Source organism: Acomys minous (genome assembly GCF_964271855.1).
Source record: "Acomys minous genome assembly, chromosome: 10".
Lineage (NCBI taxonomy): Eukaryota > Metazoa > Chordata > Mammalia > Rodentia > Muridae > Acomys > Acomys minous.
The window spans coordinates 95,256,677-95,274,925 of record NC_140491.1 but is presented as its reverse complement, the minus strand read 5'-3'; the positions used below and the strand labels follow the sequence as shown (position 1 = coordinate 95,274,925).

The 18,249-nt window shown below is 38.9% G+C and overlaps 1 protein-coding gene across 7 annotated transcripts in view; it reads left to right on the top strand.

The window, feature by feature from the left end:
* The window catches only part of BAZ2B (bromodomain adjacent to zinc finger domain 2B), a 223,544-nt gene that overhangs the window by 174,705 nt on the left and 30,590 nt on the right, over positions 1-18,249 (top strand). For 4 of the 7 annotated variants that reach the window (XM_084799791.1, XM_084799789.1, XM_084799787.1 and 1 more), the window contains 8 exons: positions 1,333-1,543; positions 4,436-4,528; positions 4,638-4,699; positions 10,412-10,477; positions 12,063-12,128; positions 13,806-13,850; positions 14,088-14,114; positions 15,388-15,453. In XM_084799791.1, the coding sequence (XP_084655917.1) occupies positions 1,333-1,543; positions 4,436-4,528; positions 4,638-4,699; positions 10,412-10,477; positions 12,063-12,128; positions 13,806-13,850; positions 14,088-14,114; positions 15,388-15,453 (636 nt within the window). The remainder of the gene's footprint in view (positions 1-1,332; positions 1,544-4,435; positions 4,529-4,637; positions 4,700-10,411; positions 10,478-12,062; positions 12,129-13,805; positions 13,851-14,087; positions 14,115-15,387; positions 15,454-18,249) is intronic. The other 3 variants (XM_084799792.1, XM_084799788.1, XM_084799790.1) reach the window with 1 other exon arrangement.

Here is an 18,249-nt window from a genome sequence, read left to right as displayed (position 1 = left end):
TCCTAAACGTTGTAATCAGTCTCTCATCAACTTATTTAATCTATATTTACATAGCTATCAAAAGATATAAGAACATCTTTGTAAATCAGATACAAAGTCAAGAGCATGTCTTGTAAAGGTGTGGTTGTTTTCAGATTGAATCACCTTTTTTCCCTTGCTTTCTTTGTACGTTTAACGTCACTGGGCTAGCACCTTGTGAGCTACAGTATAAGAACAGTAAACACAGCTATTTAGAAATATTGTGAAGATCAGAGTGTATAATGACTTCAGAGTGCCTGCAACAAAACTGGGTTTGTAATGTGAATTTGTAGCTATTTTCTTTTTTGTTAGTTTGGGTTTTTTTTTTTTTTAGCAAGAATAATTGTAATTAACAGGTCCAGCCATTGTATTTAAATGCGTGGGTTTTGTTTGTTTGTTTGTTTTTTCCGATGCTTTCAAATGTCGGTATTTATTATAATTTTCAGTTGTTAAATTTTTCTCAATAGTTTGTCTTTTTGAATCAATTGCCAGGTAAGGCTGATAAATTTACCCCTTTTAAAATCTACTTACTTTCCTGTACTGTTTGTTAAACTTGTCGTAATTTATTTGTTGAAGAGGCCAAATCATCTGTTGATTTCCTACAAATTGGGTTTTGCATGAATTTGAAAAAGGTACTGCTCATCCAGTCTTACCTTTAAAGTTATGGTGATTAAATCCAGACTCTTGATCAAATGCAGGTTTGCCTGGGGGTGGAAACAAGATTGCTTTTCCAGATTGCTCCCCAGGAGCCTGGTGCTAGCTGCTTGCTTCCTTTTGGATGAAAGGCGACCCAACCCACTCAAGGGCAGCTGTTACTTCATTAATGATTACAAAAGACTAATGTTTTAACTTTCTCTTTCATGTGTTAGCTATAATACACACACACACATATATATTACATATAAGAGAAAGGTTGTCTGTTACCTGGGTAACTAATGTTTTTGGTGAGTTAGTGCCCCTAAAAACAGTCTTTAGGGAAGTCTTCATACAACTGATACTTTAAATATCTACCAACTGTGGTAATTATATTCAGAAATGATGATTATATTATGTATCTGTATGCCCATAAATATAGATAGAAGCCTCTCTGTATTTAAGGTGTAAATAATTTGAGTAAAAATATTAAAGATCATTGAACATGAAAAATTACTGTTCTAAATTGAGTTTTTAAAAAGTTAAATTTTATACCAGCTGTATAAATTAAAAAATAGCCGATTAAAAAAATAACTGATTTTAACTAGAATTCTATATTCTGCTGATCCCTCATTTTTATTTTGTTTGTAATATTTATTTTTGTAATTTATCCGTCAAAAGGGAATGCAGTGGTGTCTTCTGAAAGAAGAGGATGTCCTTCCTCGCATCAGGGCAATGGACGGCCGAAGAGGAAGACCGCCCAATCCAGATAGACCAAGAGCAAGAGAGGAATCCAGGATGAAACGCCGGAAGGGTCGCCCGCCCAATGTCGGCAGTGCGGAATTCCTCGATAACACAGATGCCAAGTTACTGCGGAAGCTCCAGGCGCAAGGTAGGGAGCACCCGCTGCTGTCGGTTACTAACGATCATACAAAAGTCAGTAGCCTTCCTTCTGGTATTTTTGACTTGGGAGTGATTGAGGCTTCTCTTAAATTGAGGAAGTAGGGAGTTCTTTGAGGGCGTAGCTGTACCCGGAGGGGCACCTTCAGCTCTGTCCTCTCCTGTGAGCTGCCGTCACAAGGGCGCTTTTACCCTGTTAATACTTGCGCTTGCTTGGCGCACGCCCTCACATTGTGTAGCCTAACTTCCGGAATTCTTTTAACATCTCCCAATTCCATCAAGTTACTGGAAAATGATTCCAAAATATGTGGATCTGTGAGGTAAATTTTCGGTCAGAGAGCTCTCCAGTTACCCAGCGGTTTAATTTGGATTCTCCTGACCTCTGGGTTGTCAGAATGTTCAAATGGTCGTGTGTTTTAGAAGGTGTCATAAGGGCACCTGAGAGTGTATTTATTAAGCTCAAATTACTCATAGTGATCAGAATTGTACTTAAATTATCACCGTGGGGGCTGCTCAGTCCTATGATACAGGGGGAAGCCTTAAAAAAACAGAGCCTGAGCTATTTTGTATAAAGATGAAACTTAGACCTTAATGTTCACATATGTTCTTTCTCTAAATGAAAACAAACCCTCACTGATTTCTTTTCCTTTTTTACATTTTTTAATGTAGTAAGGGGTGTGCGGTGGGGGGGGCGGGAGAGGGTACATGTGTCACCACACGTTGTGAAGGTTACAGGACAACTTGCCAGAAGCAGTTCTTTCCTTTTACCGTGTGGGTTCTCAGGATCAAATTTAGGTCATTAGGCTTGCTAGTGACAGTCCTCATCCGCCGAGCATTTTTTCCTGCCTCGAGCATTCAATATTGAACAATGAAATAGTCACTGTATTTGGGCTGGCAAGATAAAACTCTGTAGGTAATGTTTCTTCCTGCACAGGCCTGGGATCTGGCATCTGTCCCTAGGATCCCCATGCAGGGTAGGAGTGAAATAGTTCCACAGAGCTGTCCTCTGACCTCTCCATGCCTGCCCCAGGCACCCACCCACACGCTTACATCATACACCTGCACACAATAATAAGTAATTTAAACAAGATTGTTTATATTTGCAAATATTTGAATTCTTGTGTGCCTGAGGTTTTGTTGTTGTTGTAATAGTTGTTTGGTTGTTGTTTTTCTTTTCTTTTCTTTTCTTTTTTAGAGATTAAGGAACAACGAATCATTTAACACCATTTCAAACAGTTTAAAGGAGTTATTTGAGGGGATTCTAAAAGCGTCTGTTATATATTATTATATTATTAACCTACTAGGATTAAACTGTTCTTAAATTTTGGATTAAGTTCACAGAGTAGTTAAGATGCTAAATGCAAGTTTTGAATATAGTTCTAAACATTGTAAAACTGACAGAACTCTAAGCCATCAGAGAATAAAGATTATGATCTTACAGAGTTTGGATATGATAATGACTTTCAATGCATATAAATAAAGCCTCCTTTTTCACCAGCGAACACTAGCACCTTACATTGTATACAGTAGGAAATAGCACCTTCCCCTGATGTCACAGAACTGGGGATGTGGAGACAGCTTTCCCCCCTGAATCCTAAGAAGAAAGAGTGCTGTGTGACATGCTCAGATTCAGTCATGCTAGAACGCTTTAGAGTATTATGGCCGAAGAAATGCTTATATCTGAGAGATCATTAATTCTATGTTGAATTAGCTTATTTTACAACTAAGTACTTACCTTTGAAATTAAGGCAGATGTGTAATTTTTGTTTTGTTTTGTTTTGTTTTTGAGACGTTTCTCTGTATAGCCTTGGCTGTCCTGGAACTCTGTTTGTAGACCAGGCTGGCCTCGAACTCAAAGATCAGCCTGCCTCTGCCTCCCAAGTGCTAGGATTAAAGGCATGCATCACCATGTCTGGCTTCAGACATGTAATTTATAAAGTTTATTGTACAGAATTTATTTATTGTATCTGCCTCCTTATAATATTTTTAGAATTTATGAAACTCATGTTTCTATGAAAGAATTTAATTTAGAGTGAAAAGTCAACTTTTACAAAGTTTTTTGTTTTTGTTTTTGTTTGTAGCAAACTTCAAGACTTTTTAAAGAAATTATTTTTATTTTATGTGCATGGTGTTTTGTGTGCAGACATACATGGTGCAAGTATGTCTGTGTGAGTGTGTCTGATTCCTTGGAACTGGAGTTGCAGACAGTTGTGAGCTGCCATGTGGGTGCTGAGAATTGAACCCACATCCTCCGGAAGAGCAACCAGTGCTTTTAAACCACTGAGCCATCTCTCCGGCTCCAGGAAACTGTTTTCTAATCACAAGTACTTTTCAACTTATGACCAAGTTGGGTCCTTAAGCCACAGTTCAGGGGAAAAAAGCCATTCAACTCTTAAATATTAAAATGTGATTATTTAAATATTGAAATGTGTTCATCTTTCATTAGTATGCTAGGCCCCTAGCATATTGTTATCAGAGGCTGCTTTTTCTGGGTCCCAGTTTAGAGGTGTTTTACTTCTAAGGTATTTACAGTATGCGGGGTCTGTTGTGTAACTCAGAACATTTTAGTGATGCCTGTGATTTCCAAATACTGAGCGTTATCATAAGGTGGAAATGTATCTTAGTATCAGCTTTCGTTTTATCCTCCAGTAACACCTACAGTTTGCTACATAAAATTAGACTCTTCCGTATCCACTTCCCTCGGCTGGCGGCTGTTCTATGCTGGGGAACAGGCATGCCATTTTCTCCCAAACTGCTCTCCTGCCCAGTCTTCCTAAGCATTGGGTCGTTCATGGTGACACAGCACCAGTTTCACATTCTTTGAGATTTCGTAGAAATGTAAAGTTGTCAATAATACCCTTTGAAATTTGCTTTTGTTTTTCAGAAATAGCCAGACAAGCAGCTCAAATAAAGCTTCTGAGAAAACTTCAAAAGCAGGAACAGGCTCGGGTTGCCAAAGAAGCTAAAAAACAGCAAGGTGGGTGACTTAAGTGCTTGGACTCGAGGGGCGGGAGCTGGGGACTCAGAAGAGGCTCGCCTCCCCGTGTGTCCATGATGACAGTGCGCGCTTTGGTTCCTCTCCACAGCAATAATGGCTGCTGAAGAGAAGCGGAGGCAGAAAGAGCAGATGAAGATTATGAAGCAGCAGGTACGCTTGCGCGCTGGGCTGGCCTTCCGTGGGCATCCGTGTACACACGCGCTGGGGCCCACCCAGATTTGTAGCTGCCGATGGCCATGGTTGTCTCTGTCTGTTCAGCTTCTGTGACTTAAATTGTCTCCTTTTAAAAAAAAAAAAAGGATTTATTTTTATTTGATGTGATTGGTTGGGTGCTTGCCTGCATGTATATATTTCTACCACGTGTGTGCTCGGGACCCATGGAGGCCAGAAGAGGGCGTTGGATGCTTTAGAACTGGTGTACCACTGTGTGGGTACTGGGAACTGAACCCACTTCTTCTGCAGGAGCAGCCCGTGTTTGCTCCACCCTGGCGTGTTTTTCTTTTTTTAATGTGTAGGATGGGAATATAAGTTCTCATGCCTACAAGGTAAGCACTGCTACCTGAACCACCTTAACTCCTTGTTATTATTTTTTTATTTTAATTTTTTAGAATTTCATACATGAGTGAAATGTATTTTCATTAAATTCACCCCTCTTTCCTTCCCTCCAAATTTTTTATTCATATTCATATACATACATATATATATACACACACACACACACACATGTATGTATGTATGCATGCATGCATGTACATGATCTCCATCCTACTGAGTCCATATGTACATGGGTGTAGAACTGACCCGTGGGGCATGCTCAACATATCCTGGGGCTTGTTCCTGAAGAAAACGGACTCTTCCTTTTTCCGAAGCCATTAGCTGCCTGTAGCTCTTAACTAGAGACAAGGTGTTGTGCGCTCTTTCCTCACTCATGCTGGGATGTCATCCATCTTGTTGAGTTCACCTTTGCAATATTCCTTTGACTTCCAAAAGAAACTATTTCACAGCAGTCGCCTGGTGCTCTGGCCCCCTCTTCCACGATGTGTCCTAGCCTTGAGTGACGTCATTGTCTAAGCGATGGGGCTGGGCACACTACAGTCCCCCTTTCCTGCAGTTTGACCAGCTGTGCTGCCCTGTACCAGCCTCCATCTAATGCAAATAGAAACTCGTTTTTGAGGGTGAAAGCTGTGTTTCCTTGTTTAAGGATGAGTAGAAGACACTTGCATCCTATATCAAGTTAGCAAATGGTAACGGAACAACCAGCCTGGTGAGAGGTGCCCTGTGGTGCAGTACTAACAACTAACAGCTCTCTGACTGCACTGGAGACCCACTCAGGAAGTGAGAGCTCAGGCCCAGTCCTGTCAGCCTAGGCAAGAGCCTGTTGATGGGATGGCTAGGAGACCTACGAGAACCTCCCTGAGGTCCTTTTTCTTAAAGCTTTTAAGCAGTGAAATTTTATCTAAGGCATTATGTAAATAACACTTATAAGCAGTTAATAGACTTTGAATTCAAGTCGGTACCCTGAATGATTTTCAGAATTTCTGTAGGTGGGTGGAAGGTATTGCTTGAACACCCAAGCTTCATTAAGAGAATTTGTCTGTTTAAAACATGTGCACTATTAGAGGCAACAAGATGGCTCAGCAGGTAAAAGCGCTTGCTGCGCAGGCCTTTGCTCACTTCAATCCCTGGAAGCCACAGAGCGGAAGCAAAGAACCAATTTCCCCAATTGTCATCTGACCACCACGGTGCACCAGGGTACATGTGCACCCCGCACCTAGAGTAAAGCACACACAATACATTTAATTAATTAATTAAAATTAAATTAATCATACACCTCCCTATTAGTAGAAGACTGAATCTAGGTGTTCCAGAAGGCAGTTTGCCTTTACTTCCTCGGAGGGTTTTAAGAGCACTACTTGCCGTATCTGGAGTCCCCTTTTGTGTCCGTTCTGCCGCTTTCCTTTCTTCAAAACTAATTTTGGCAAAACTAAGTAATTTAAAAATGGGCAAAATATTAAGTGATGAGGTGTATGAGCTATTTTCCATCTCCACATGTTCATCCAAAACTGAAACAAAAGAAACAGGGAGAAATCCTTACAGAATGGGAAAGAGGAAGCAGTTCTTGTTAGCTCTCAATGAGATCACTGCGTTACTACGTGAGAAGCGGCTGACTGCAGTGCGTGGCTTGGAGCTGGTGACATCATCTCTGATGTTTCTTCCAGAATTAACTAACCAAATGTGAGCAGAACACATTCTTGTCGAGTTGGAGTTTAGAATGGAGAGTTTGTTGGCAGGCAGCCTAGAGTTAAGTGTGGGCTCTCCCGCTTAATCATTTTGTGACTAAGGGAGTTTCTCCACCTCGTATGTCTCCAGTTCCTTTATAAAGTAAGATAAGGGTTAAATAACATGATTTAATATACAGTGCCTTCCACAGTCCTTTACACCAAATAAATGCTGATTTTGACATGTATATAAAATACCCTTTTTACCATAATTTAAAATCATAATTTGTAAACTTAATGTCTTCCTTTATTTATTGTGACTACCAAACATTGTAGTAGGCTAAGTAAAGCACTAGTTATTTTAAAGTACTGTACATCCTTGTAGAACAGTGTGTGCTTATCCTCCATCTTAAGGCGCAATACTGCCATTCTGTTACACTTTTTGTAGCTTCTTTGATTTTTCTGTTGCCCAATGACATATCATATTATCTTCCTACTTTATACTCAGCTTTGTGTTCTTTTTTTAAAATTTATTTATTTTTATTTTATGTGCATTGTATGTCTACGGGTGTCAGATTTTGGAGTTACAGACAGTTGTGAGCTGCCATGTGGATGCTGGGAATTGAACCCGAGTCCTCTGGAAGAACATTCAGTGCTCCCAACCGCTGAGCCATCCCTCCAGCCCCAGCTTAGTGGTCTTAAAGTCTAGTGCCTGCGACCTGAATCTTCACATTCTTTATTGCTGATGAAGCAGCATTAGGCCCCTAAGCTTTCAGCAGCATTCATTCAGGCGTATATGCGACTAACCTACTCAGATTTTTTTGTTGTTGTTAAATAATGACCATGCCATTTTCTCTTATCTTAATGTATTTGGGAGTCTGGGTGTTTCTAGGTTGCGTAGGGAGGCCTCGGCCTCGAGGGTCTCCTGCACGTCACCAGAGTAGCTGAGCTTATGGATGTGTGCCATGTGGCCCTGAAGTACTAATCTAAAATAAAATAGAATCTTGTTCTTCTCATTCTTTGGATATTTTTGACACAAGGACTGACAAAAACAAAAACATCACCAGGACATTTTCTCTTACTGTTTTTTAAAATATGTAATTCTCATTGAAAATTTTTTTCTTGGCCATTTCATACATGCGTTTTTCCTATAGTAACCCCTCACCCTCTCTAACCCCCCCCTCCCCTGTGTCCCCACGTTTCTTCCCTACAGGTCATTTCCCACATTCTTGCCTTTTGTTTTTATTTGTGTTTTTTGTCTTGCATTCCCTGAGCTTAACCAGGGCCATCTGTGTGACTATGGGTTTGGAACTATCTATTGAAAACTATCGGATTCCTCGGTGGTTACCCAGCTGATGACAATGACTTTCTCGTTCCTATAATCCACCAGTAGCCAGTAGTCCAGCAGGGACAGGAAGGGCCCTGTGCTCCCTGCCCTGACTCACTGCTGACCAGTGCGGTCTTGTGTAGGCACAGGACATGGAGCCACAGCTCCGGTGAGGTCATCACCGCCCTGACTGTGCTAAGTATGGAAGACTGCCTTTTGCAAACCCCCACCCCCACTCTGTCCCTGCCAGTGTTGGATATTGAAGCCAGGGCTTTGTGCACGCTGCATAAGCACTTGACCACTTTGGGAGTATGTGTCCCCCATCAAAGAGTCCTTAAAGCCTTCTTTCCAAGATTGTGGGAGCATCACGATGAAGGAGGGTGAGCCCAATCACTGGGACGTGGGTAGAATCTGACTATGTGGACTAATCGTTAGCATTATAGCGAAACAGTTGCTATGTAGCTCTCAGAATTCTCACTTTAAAAAGATTCTAGCTTCAATTGCTAAGACTCTTTGATAAACAAGATATTGTATATGGAGTAGCCATCTCAATACATGGGTGCATGCTGTCATAAGAGGCTTATAAGACTTATAGATGGTGTTAGTCTACATCTGTCTCCAAATATCATATATATATATATGATAACGTTTTAAACTGAATATTCTTAGCCCAGATTATTCTAAGAGTCTCTACTTATATCGGCACATGAAAGAATGGTGCAATGCTTTTCTGATTTAAGGGCATACTTCTGTAAGAATCTATGATTGACTAGAACATAAAAACTTCCCCAAGAATACATTTCCTCCATGCCTGGGGATAGTGGCACATGCATTTAATCCCAGCACTTGAGGCAGAGGCAGGGAAATCTCAAGTTCGAGGCCAGCCTGGTCTACACAGTGAGTTCTAGGACAGCCAGGGCTACATAGAGAAACCCTGTCTCCAAAGAATGTTTCCTCAGATGTCAACTTCTAACACAAGTAGATAATTTAAATAATGATCCTGCAGAATATTACTTAGAAATAACACAAAAATACATGCTTGGGAATTTCTTTTCTGCTAAGCTGTAGCTAGTGTTCTGTACCAAGAAAGGATCACCAGTAACATAATCATGGAGTGGATTAGTCCTCTGAGTTAGATCTTTGATTCCTCAGATCCCAGGATCATATTATACACCTACAGAATGAAGGGAAATTTACAGTGAAGTACAGCTTCAAGCAGCACATCTGGGGACTGAGAGCAACACAGCAGTGCTTGACACGGATAAAGTGTGTCTGATAGAGAAATTCTCGCGCAAATCTAATTTGAAGTAGGAAATGTCAGGGTTTTGGTTGTTGTTAGGTATTTATTTCTGTCCATGCCAACTTGAAACATTCATAAAGAGCATTATAAAATAAAATTTCTAAATGTGATTATAACATATGAAGGTTCCCCCCTCCCCCTTTTTGGTTTTTCAAGACAGTTTCTCTGTATCCGGGACTCACTCTGTAGACCAGGCTGGCCTCGAACTCAAAGAGATCGCCTGCCTCTGCCTCCAGAGTACTGTGATTAAAGGTGTGCATACCATTGCCCAGACATGAGGGTGTTTTTTAAAAATCAAAATGTGAATTCTTACTAAAATTTAAATGAACATTAAATTATAAACTGTAACAATTTTATATATTTATATACCAGCTATCTCGTGTAAGTAAATTCCTGGATTATAAATGTCGATGAATTCATTATAAAATCATGTTATATCATTTATAGATGGGTTGAAAACATTGCTCGTATCATGCTGTCAACGTGTAAAAGGAATTTTAGAATTGACAATTATTTTTATTAATGACTGTATAGTTGTGTAATAGCCACACAGTAATGATTTTAAAGCATTCCTTAAATTTATGACAAGCTGACAAAGGTACGCATGTAAATTATTTTATTTGTTCAAGTTCACTTAGGAAGTAGTAGTAATCAGCACCTCTGTGTATTTCTTTATGTATTTTTGTATTATTTTCTGTATATTTCTGTTTTATTTGTAATTGCAATTACTTGTACATACTGTCTGGATATATAAGTTTAATCAGCTTTGTTTTCTCTTCGGTATAGTCATCTAACACTAATAGTTTACAATTATGAGAAAATTTCTAAGCTTATATGTGTGAGTTTAAGACATGCAAATACAATCACCTTACAAATTACTGAATTTTGGAGCCAGTAGGGGTAGCATTTAATAATTTACTAGTCATGTCTTAAGTTATCTGACTCCAGTTAAAATAGTAAAAATATTGTTACTTTGATATTTATTTTATTTCAAATTTTCATAATTTTTCCTACAGGAAAAAATTAAGAGAATACAGCAAATCAGAATGGAAAAAGAACTCCGAGCTCAGCAAATTCTTGAGGTAGAATTCTTAATTTAACATAGTTAAGATACATGCTCATAAAGTCCTAGAATGTTTCAAATGCCCAGGCTTTCCCTATTCAAAGGAATACATCCACTAGAAAGGCTCTTCAGAAAGTTGTAGATTGAGACAGTCTCTGGGCCTTTTTAGCAAGTAGTGGTTTAAGTGCTAGGAAGTAAAACAGCCGAACAGGAAAGAAGACGACTTGAGCAGACTTCAGCCTCTGCAAAGCCCTTAGGGCATTTGCTTTCCATGTAGAAACAAATGTTTATAAAGCAAACTTTTAAGTGCAAGAAATTATAACAGTATCAGGATTCCTAGGGCACCTTCCTCCTCTGCATAAATGCATAAAAACTAGAAATCAGCGAGAGGAGACAGAGGAAATGTGGACACGGGGGTCCAGCAAGAGTCTGAAACTGTTTACTGGAATATAGCAGTTTTCAACACCCTGTTGCCTAAAGTGTCGCTCTGTCAAATCGTGAGATAACAACCAGTGCCTAGAAACAGTTACCTCATCATCAAAGCGGTTACCCCTTTATCAAGAAAAAGGCAAATTATGTTTTGTGTCCTAAATCCAAAATTATTTCCTTCAAATGTAGTGAAAATAAACTTAATATTTTTTTAAAAGATTTATTTAGTTATTATTATGTATATAGTTGTCTGCCTGCATGTACACCTGCGGGCCAGAAGAGGGCACCAGATCACATTATAGATGGTTGTGAGCCACCATGTGGTTGCTGGGACTTGAACTCGGGTCAGTGCTCTTAACCTCCAGCCCCCAACTTTCAATGTTTTAATATTTGAAATTCCCTTACCCTCAGCTGTTCACGCACTGCTGCTTTATGGAATCCTGTATTGCCCGAGGTCTGCGGAGCCCTAGCTTCTTTCTGTTAGTTTAAGTTAATTTTCCAACTCTCAAATTAAAAACATTTCTTTTTTAAGACAAATAAACACTAACTAGCAGATAGATAGGGGCTCCTAGACTGTCGGCTGCCTCAGGTGCTGATGGCAGATGCTGATGTCAAAGTGCAGGCTGTGTCCTCATGGACAGCAGATGCTGAGTGAAGGCCCTGCGGACAGCGGGAGTGACATCACATCTACAGCATCTCAATGTTTACAGCCAAGTAGTGCATTTCCTTATCCAAACTATCAGGAGTTAAAGGAAATTTAAAAAACTAGATGTGTGTTTTAAGTGTGTTACAGATTTATATTTGAAGTTCTGTTTACCGATTAATATCAATTCTTTATAAATTTTTTTCCCAAAAATAATTTTGCAGCCTCCACAATGCAGTAAATGACAATCACTGTTCTTAAATGTCAAGATAATAGATTGTTGTTTCAGGTGTTTACAGTTTATAGAATAAAAATAGTCATCTTGTGATTTTTTTTTAAAGGGTGCTTATATATTTTAGTGTTAATCTGTAGATTGGAGACAATGTGATGTGTGGCTGGGATATTTGTAATTGTCTGCATATGTGTTACATGACTGTTTTGTACCTTGTGAGGCATGTAGCTGCAAGTCTGAGGTTATCTGTAAGTCTTAGCAGTGCTGTTGCATGACTCGAGACCTGTTTTGCATGCACAGGCTAAAAAGAAAAAGAAGGAAGAAGCGGCAAATGCCAAATTATTGGAGGCCGAGAAACGAACAAAGGTTAGTTTAGCTGAGAACCAAGAGTTTTTATTTCCAGAAATAAAAACTTCATTTGCATAACAGCAATCATGGAAAAAAACAGGTTTTTCTCAAAACTCATATTGAAAAATGTGTGTAAATGTGTGCTTTCATTTGTATGCATATTTTCGTATGTTTTTATTTCTTAATGTAGGTTTTATGTGACGTTTTGATATTTGTAAATGGAAGACATACTCAGAAATGCGAACTGCTGCATGGCATCTGGATTTAAGTTCTGCTTGATGAGAGTGATCTCCCAGATTAGTTTGTGTGTCATTTATGTTTATGCTTCTGACTGTGCCCCAAATCTGACTGTTCCTTCATAACTTCCCGTTGATGTCCAGTGTTTTGTTAAAAATAGAAAGCATCCTCTAGGCATTGTGATGCAGACTGTCCTGCTGTCAGCCAGAAGGCTCAGGAGGCTGAGAAGTTAAGGACAGGGCCAGAGAAAGGCCCTACCAAATAAAACTGTCCGCTGTCATTACATAATAATAAAATAGGCCCATTATATTATTGTAACAAAATTCTGGAGGTGTTTTGGCTATGATCTGCAGGTATGAAGTGTAGCTCTTTCTTCCCTCCCACTGAGTTGAATGAACCCGCTGGTGCTGCCAGGTGCCAGCACAGCTCGCCCACACAAGAGCCAGGGCAGGCCCTAGCTGTTCACTTGTTCAGTTTTTGTTTCGGGAAACCACAGTATGGTGCTCAGGATGAAACAGAGCTTAAGCAGCTAAGTAAAGCTCTCCTTCTAAGCTCTACCCTAACTACAGTTTGCAGTCTTTCTTCTCCGCAAGAAAGTTTTTCTAGATTTTTGTTTACTTTGTTTTGTTTTGTTGAGACACGGTTTCTCTGGGTAGCCTTGGCTGTCCTGGACTCACTTTGTAGACCAGACTCACAGAGATCCTCCTGCTTCTGCCTCCCCCAAGTCCTGGAATTATAGGAGTGCGCCATCGTGCCTGGCTAAAGAATATTCTTAATTCTTCTATCCTCCTTTATATTTACCCTTAAAATGAATTTTATCTAGATATTGCTTTGCTAAACAATAGTCCATAGGTAACAATCTTATATAATTGTTTTGCATTGTATCCCTCATACACCCCCTCCCCTTGGGATGGTATTGTGAATTGCTGGTGAATACACATACACACACACACACACATACACACACACACACACACACAGAGAGAGAGAGAGAGAGAGAGAGAGAGAGAGAGAGAGAGAGAGAGAGATGCATGCACACGTATATCCATGTATACATAGAGTATATGAGTATATTTGGGACTTTATATTGAGCATGAGAAATGACTTTAATATGCTAATTTTAAGACATGAATCATACTTTATTGAATAATTGTTATAATATATATGGTTTTTATATTGCGATGTCATTCAGTTTAGTGAATTTGCCATTGAAGTTTATTGTTGAATAAATCATTGAATTTTAAGTTGAGGGAACGTCTTGCTACTGATCCTACTACACAGCTTGTGTTAGCTACCTAATTGGTAAGGCCACATCAAGTTAAAAAAGCCTGGGAAGCTTTTTCTGTGGTTAAAGCTATTAGAAGGCTAAAAGTTTGCCAGAAAAAATGAAACTTTTATCACTTAGTGTATTTTAGATCTCTCCTAACAACCATATTTCAAAAGTCTCTTATTTTTAAGGAAAAGGAGCTGAGAAGACAGCAGGCAGTTCTTCTGAAGCACCAGGTCTGTATGTGCAGCACATCACTGTGGAAAGTCCTTTGTGATTTTGCTTAGCTATTTGGCGGGGAGGGAACTCTTCAGAATACGTTCTTTAAAGTTACTGATGTAATCCCTGCTTAAATTCCCCCTTGGTCTTACAGTTTATTGCCTTGCTTTGGTATTGGTGTCCTTGGGGGGTTGAATTGGTTTGATGACTCTGTGATTTCTGTTTCGTAATGTTGTGCCAACTCTTTCTGCCAGGAGTTGGAGAGGCATAGACTAGATATGGTATGGGTATGTTTATTTTTGTCCATCTAACACCGCATTGTGATTTGGTTGTGATATGGTTGTCATAGCAATGCATAAAGTGTAGCACTGGCTGCTGTCATATTACATACTGCTGCATGGCTTTACAGCACAGTGCATTGCATACATCTGCTTGTCTGTCTATACAGAAGTGTGATACGTCTTTAAGATTCTTCTCATTGAACCGCATAAAATTCCTGTCTAAAAATGTACATTACTGATGTCACAAGTAACGTTGATTCGTTATAAATTTAGATATGATTATGGCCCATATTCTCCCATCCTTGTAAATGCAAAACTGCCATTAAGCGCAATGGGAATTTTGAATTTTCTGGATAAGAGAATATGAAATATATTCTGATTTTTATGCCCAATTTTTAGAAATATCCCTTTGAGGGACCAAATAAAGTAAATCCAAAATGTTGATTAAATATTAATAATATGAAAAATTTACATTAGAATTAGTTACCAAATTAAGGAAGTGCTTACCTTATTTCCATACTGGGCATTTTGGATTACTCTTATTCGCCCATGGTTCAGCTTTTGTGCTTCAAACAATGCATCAAGCATCAGGCATCAGTAAATAGGAATATCACATTTCATTGGTTTATGTGTATGAACCATGACTAATTTAACTTTCAATTAGTACAAACACTTTTTTTTTTACAAAAAAATCTTTCTAATTTATGGATGGATTTAAAATGATATTATACTTGAAATGAATGTAACCAATTCTAAAACCACAATGTAAAAGCGACTGACTATGGATTACTTTCTACCTGACCTTACATTGTAAGAACAATGTAGCCTGTAGTGACATTGGCTGTGGTACTTGTGGCTTTTCTAATAGCAGATAGATGTAAGGTATCTGACCTGTCCCAGCCAACCGTTACGCTTTTTGTTGTGGCAGCTTCGGAAGGAGCATCACAGCTGACCATAAGTAAACCCTGTATGCTCTGTCCACACTGTGTCCATGCTCATTGCTTCACCTTTTTGCTGATTTGTTGATTGCTCTCGTATTCGCTTTCTAAACTTGAACTAAAACATGCACAGAATGGCCATTCTTGTCTTATTTAGTATTTCCTGTGACTTGTCTATAAATGCTAAACATGCTCTATATTGAGTTTTTGTTTCTGTTGTTGTTGTTGTTCTTGTTGTTGTTGTTTTTTTTGTTTTGTTTTGTTTTGTTTTCCATTTGAAAGACAAGCTGTTAACTATGATTGAGTTGTTCTCCTAACTTTCTCTGGCCCAACAGGAACGGGAGCGAAGGCGACAGCATATGATGCTTATGAAAGCTATGGAAGCTCGTAAAAAAGCAGAAGTAAGTATGTGGTTTTTTGGAATAATATTACCTTAGAAATTAAAGGTTGTTTTCCTGAAGCAGTAGCTGTTGTATTTTCTTCAGGTTTGTCATGACTTGATTTCTGGCTTCATAACCACACCTGACTGGGATTTTAATAATCCTTTTTAGTGTGTTAGATGGTGTTGCTCTAGATAACGGTAGCCACTTATTACTGTAACCATTGTGTCACAAAACTAGTGTTGTAGCATGTATAGGCAGGACCCACCACTAATCGTACCAACCCCAAGCTCCAGCCATCAGAACTCTTCCCATGTAAGCCACGTGTGTGCTAGGGATTGAACCCAGGTCCTCTGGAAGGTCAGCCATCTCGCCATCTCTGAACCATCTCTCCAGCCCTACCCAGTTTTGTTTTAATTTTTTCATGGAATGCATTTGATCATGTTTTTCCCTCCTTAAACTCATCCCTGATCCTTCTTACCCACCCAACTTAACATCACTTACCTGTGCATGTGCTCTCTCCTTCCCTGCCCCCAAATTAAACAAACAAAATGCCAGTAAGACAAAAAGAAACTGCCAGAAATTGAGATGAAAAGCTCTCCAAGCAGAGCGTTCATTTTGTACTGGTCAACTACTCTTGAGTATTCGCCCAGTGACATTCCACTGAAGAAGGTGAATTTTCCTTTTCCCAATAGGTATCATTTGCAAATAGCTTCTTGGTTAGGGGTGGGACTTCTGTCCACTTCCGCCTTCCAGTGCCTGCTGCCATCATCTCTGTGAGTTCATATGTACACCAGTCCTGCTCATGTCTGGAAGACCCCATTTCCTTGGAGTCATCCATCACCTCTGGCTTTTATAATCTTTCTGCTGCTTCTTTCATATTTTAAGGTCCATGACCGTGAAGGGGAGAGGTTTGGTGAAAACCTTCTATTAGGGATTGACTTCTCTAAAGTCTCTTACCCTCTGAACATTGTTAAGTTGTGGTCTCTTTGTTTTTCTTTTTTCTTTCTTTCTACTGTTTTTTTTCTTTTTCTTTTTCTTTCTTTTTTTTTTTTTTTTTTTTTTTTGAGACAGGGTTTTCTCTGTGTAGCCTTGTCTGTCCTAGACTTGCTTTGTAGACCAAGCTGGCCTTGAACTCACAGCAATTCACCTGCCTCTGCCTCCCAAGTACTGGGATTAAAGGCGTGCCTATCCTGTGGTCTCTTTTTTTTTTTTTTTTTTTGCTATGATACTTTACTAGAGGAATAGTAGTAGCTTTTCCCCTACACCCAGGATTTTTGCGCCAGTTTAGCAGTGTCAGGTATGGATTCCTGATCATGGGCTTTAAAGCCACTCAAGAAAGTATTGGTTATTCCCCTAACATTTGTGCCATTTTTGCACCGGTCTGTCTTGCAGGCAAGTTGCTACTGAAGGTCTCAGCATTTGTAGCTGGGTGGTATTGATGATGATTTTTTCCTTTGGTAGCTGCGGTGTGCAGGTACCTTCTATCTAGCAAGATGAATGCTGGTTACTGGGAGTGAGCTTCTAGTTGGGCCCACCACAAGCTAATACTGTCTTCAGTAATAGGACACTGTCTGAATCTAATGAGATAGTTATGTAGTATTTGTCTTTGAGTCTGTTTATGTGGTAGATAGTGAACCATTCCCTGCATCTCTGGCATGAGGCCAATTTGATCATGCTGGATAATAGTTTTGATGTGTTCTTGAATTCAGCTTGAAGTATTTTGCTGACATTTTTTATACATATGTTCATAAGAGGTATTGTCCTACAATTTTCTCTTTTTGTAGGGTCTTTGTGTGCTTTTGGTATCAAGGTATTAGTGACTTTATAAACAGATATTAGTATATGTTTCTTCAATTTCTACTTTGTAGAATAATATCAGGAGTATTGACTTTAGTTCTTCTTTGAATGTCTGGTAGAATTCTGTACTTGCTCTGTGCTTTTAATTGTTGGGAGAGTTTTAATTACTGCTTCTGTTTTACTAGGAATCATGGTATATTTAGATTACTTATTTAATCTTGGTTTAATTTTGGTAGGTTGTATGTATCAAGAACTTCATCTATTCATTTTAGGTTTTCCAGTTTGGTGAGATGCAGATTGTTCTTATGATTCTCTGAATTCTCTCAGTGTCTGTTATTATGCTGCCCTTTTCATCTCTAATGTTATTAATTTGAATCTTCTATCTTTTTATTAGATAATGATTTGCCAACATTGTTGATCTTTTTTCACAAAGAACAAACTTTCATTTTATTGTATCTTTGTGTTGTTTTTGTTTGTTTCTGTTTCATTGATTTCATCCCTAAGTTTGATTATTTCTTACCATTTACTCTTTTGGAATATTGCTTCTGTTTCTCTAGAACATTCAGGTGTGTCATTAAGTTACTAATATAACTGTTACACAGAGAAACCCTGTCTCGAAAACAAAAACCCCAAAAGTTATTAATATGAGAGCTCTCCATTTTTACCTTTCAGAACTGCCTTCACTATATCTCATACGTTGGAAATGTGTTTCTATTTTCATTACATTCTAATAAGTTTTTAATTTCCTTCTTGATCTCTGTCTTGACTCATTTTTAACTCAAATGAGTTGTTCAGTTTTCTTGAGTTTCTCTAATTCCTGCTGTTTCTGTTGTTGATATCTAGCATTAAGCATGATGCTCAGACAGGATGTAGGGCCTTCTGTCTAATGGAGCTGTACACAGAGTGTTTGTGGTTCTTTGAGTACAGTATACTGGTCTTACAAAAACAAAACCCAACTTACTATACTATTGGTTTAGAAATCTCCTTTCTATGTTTTCATCTTTATATAAATAAGTG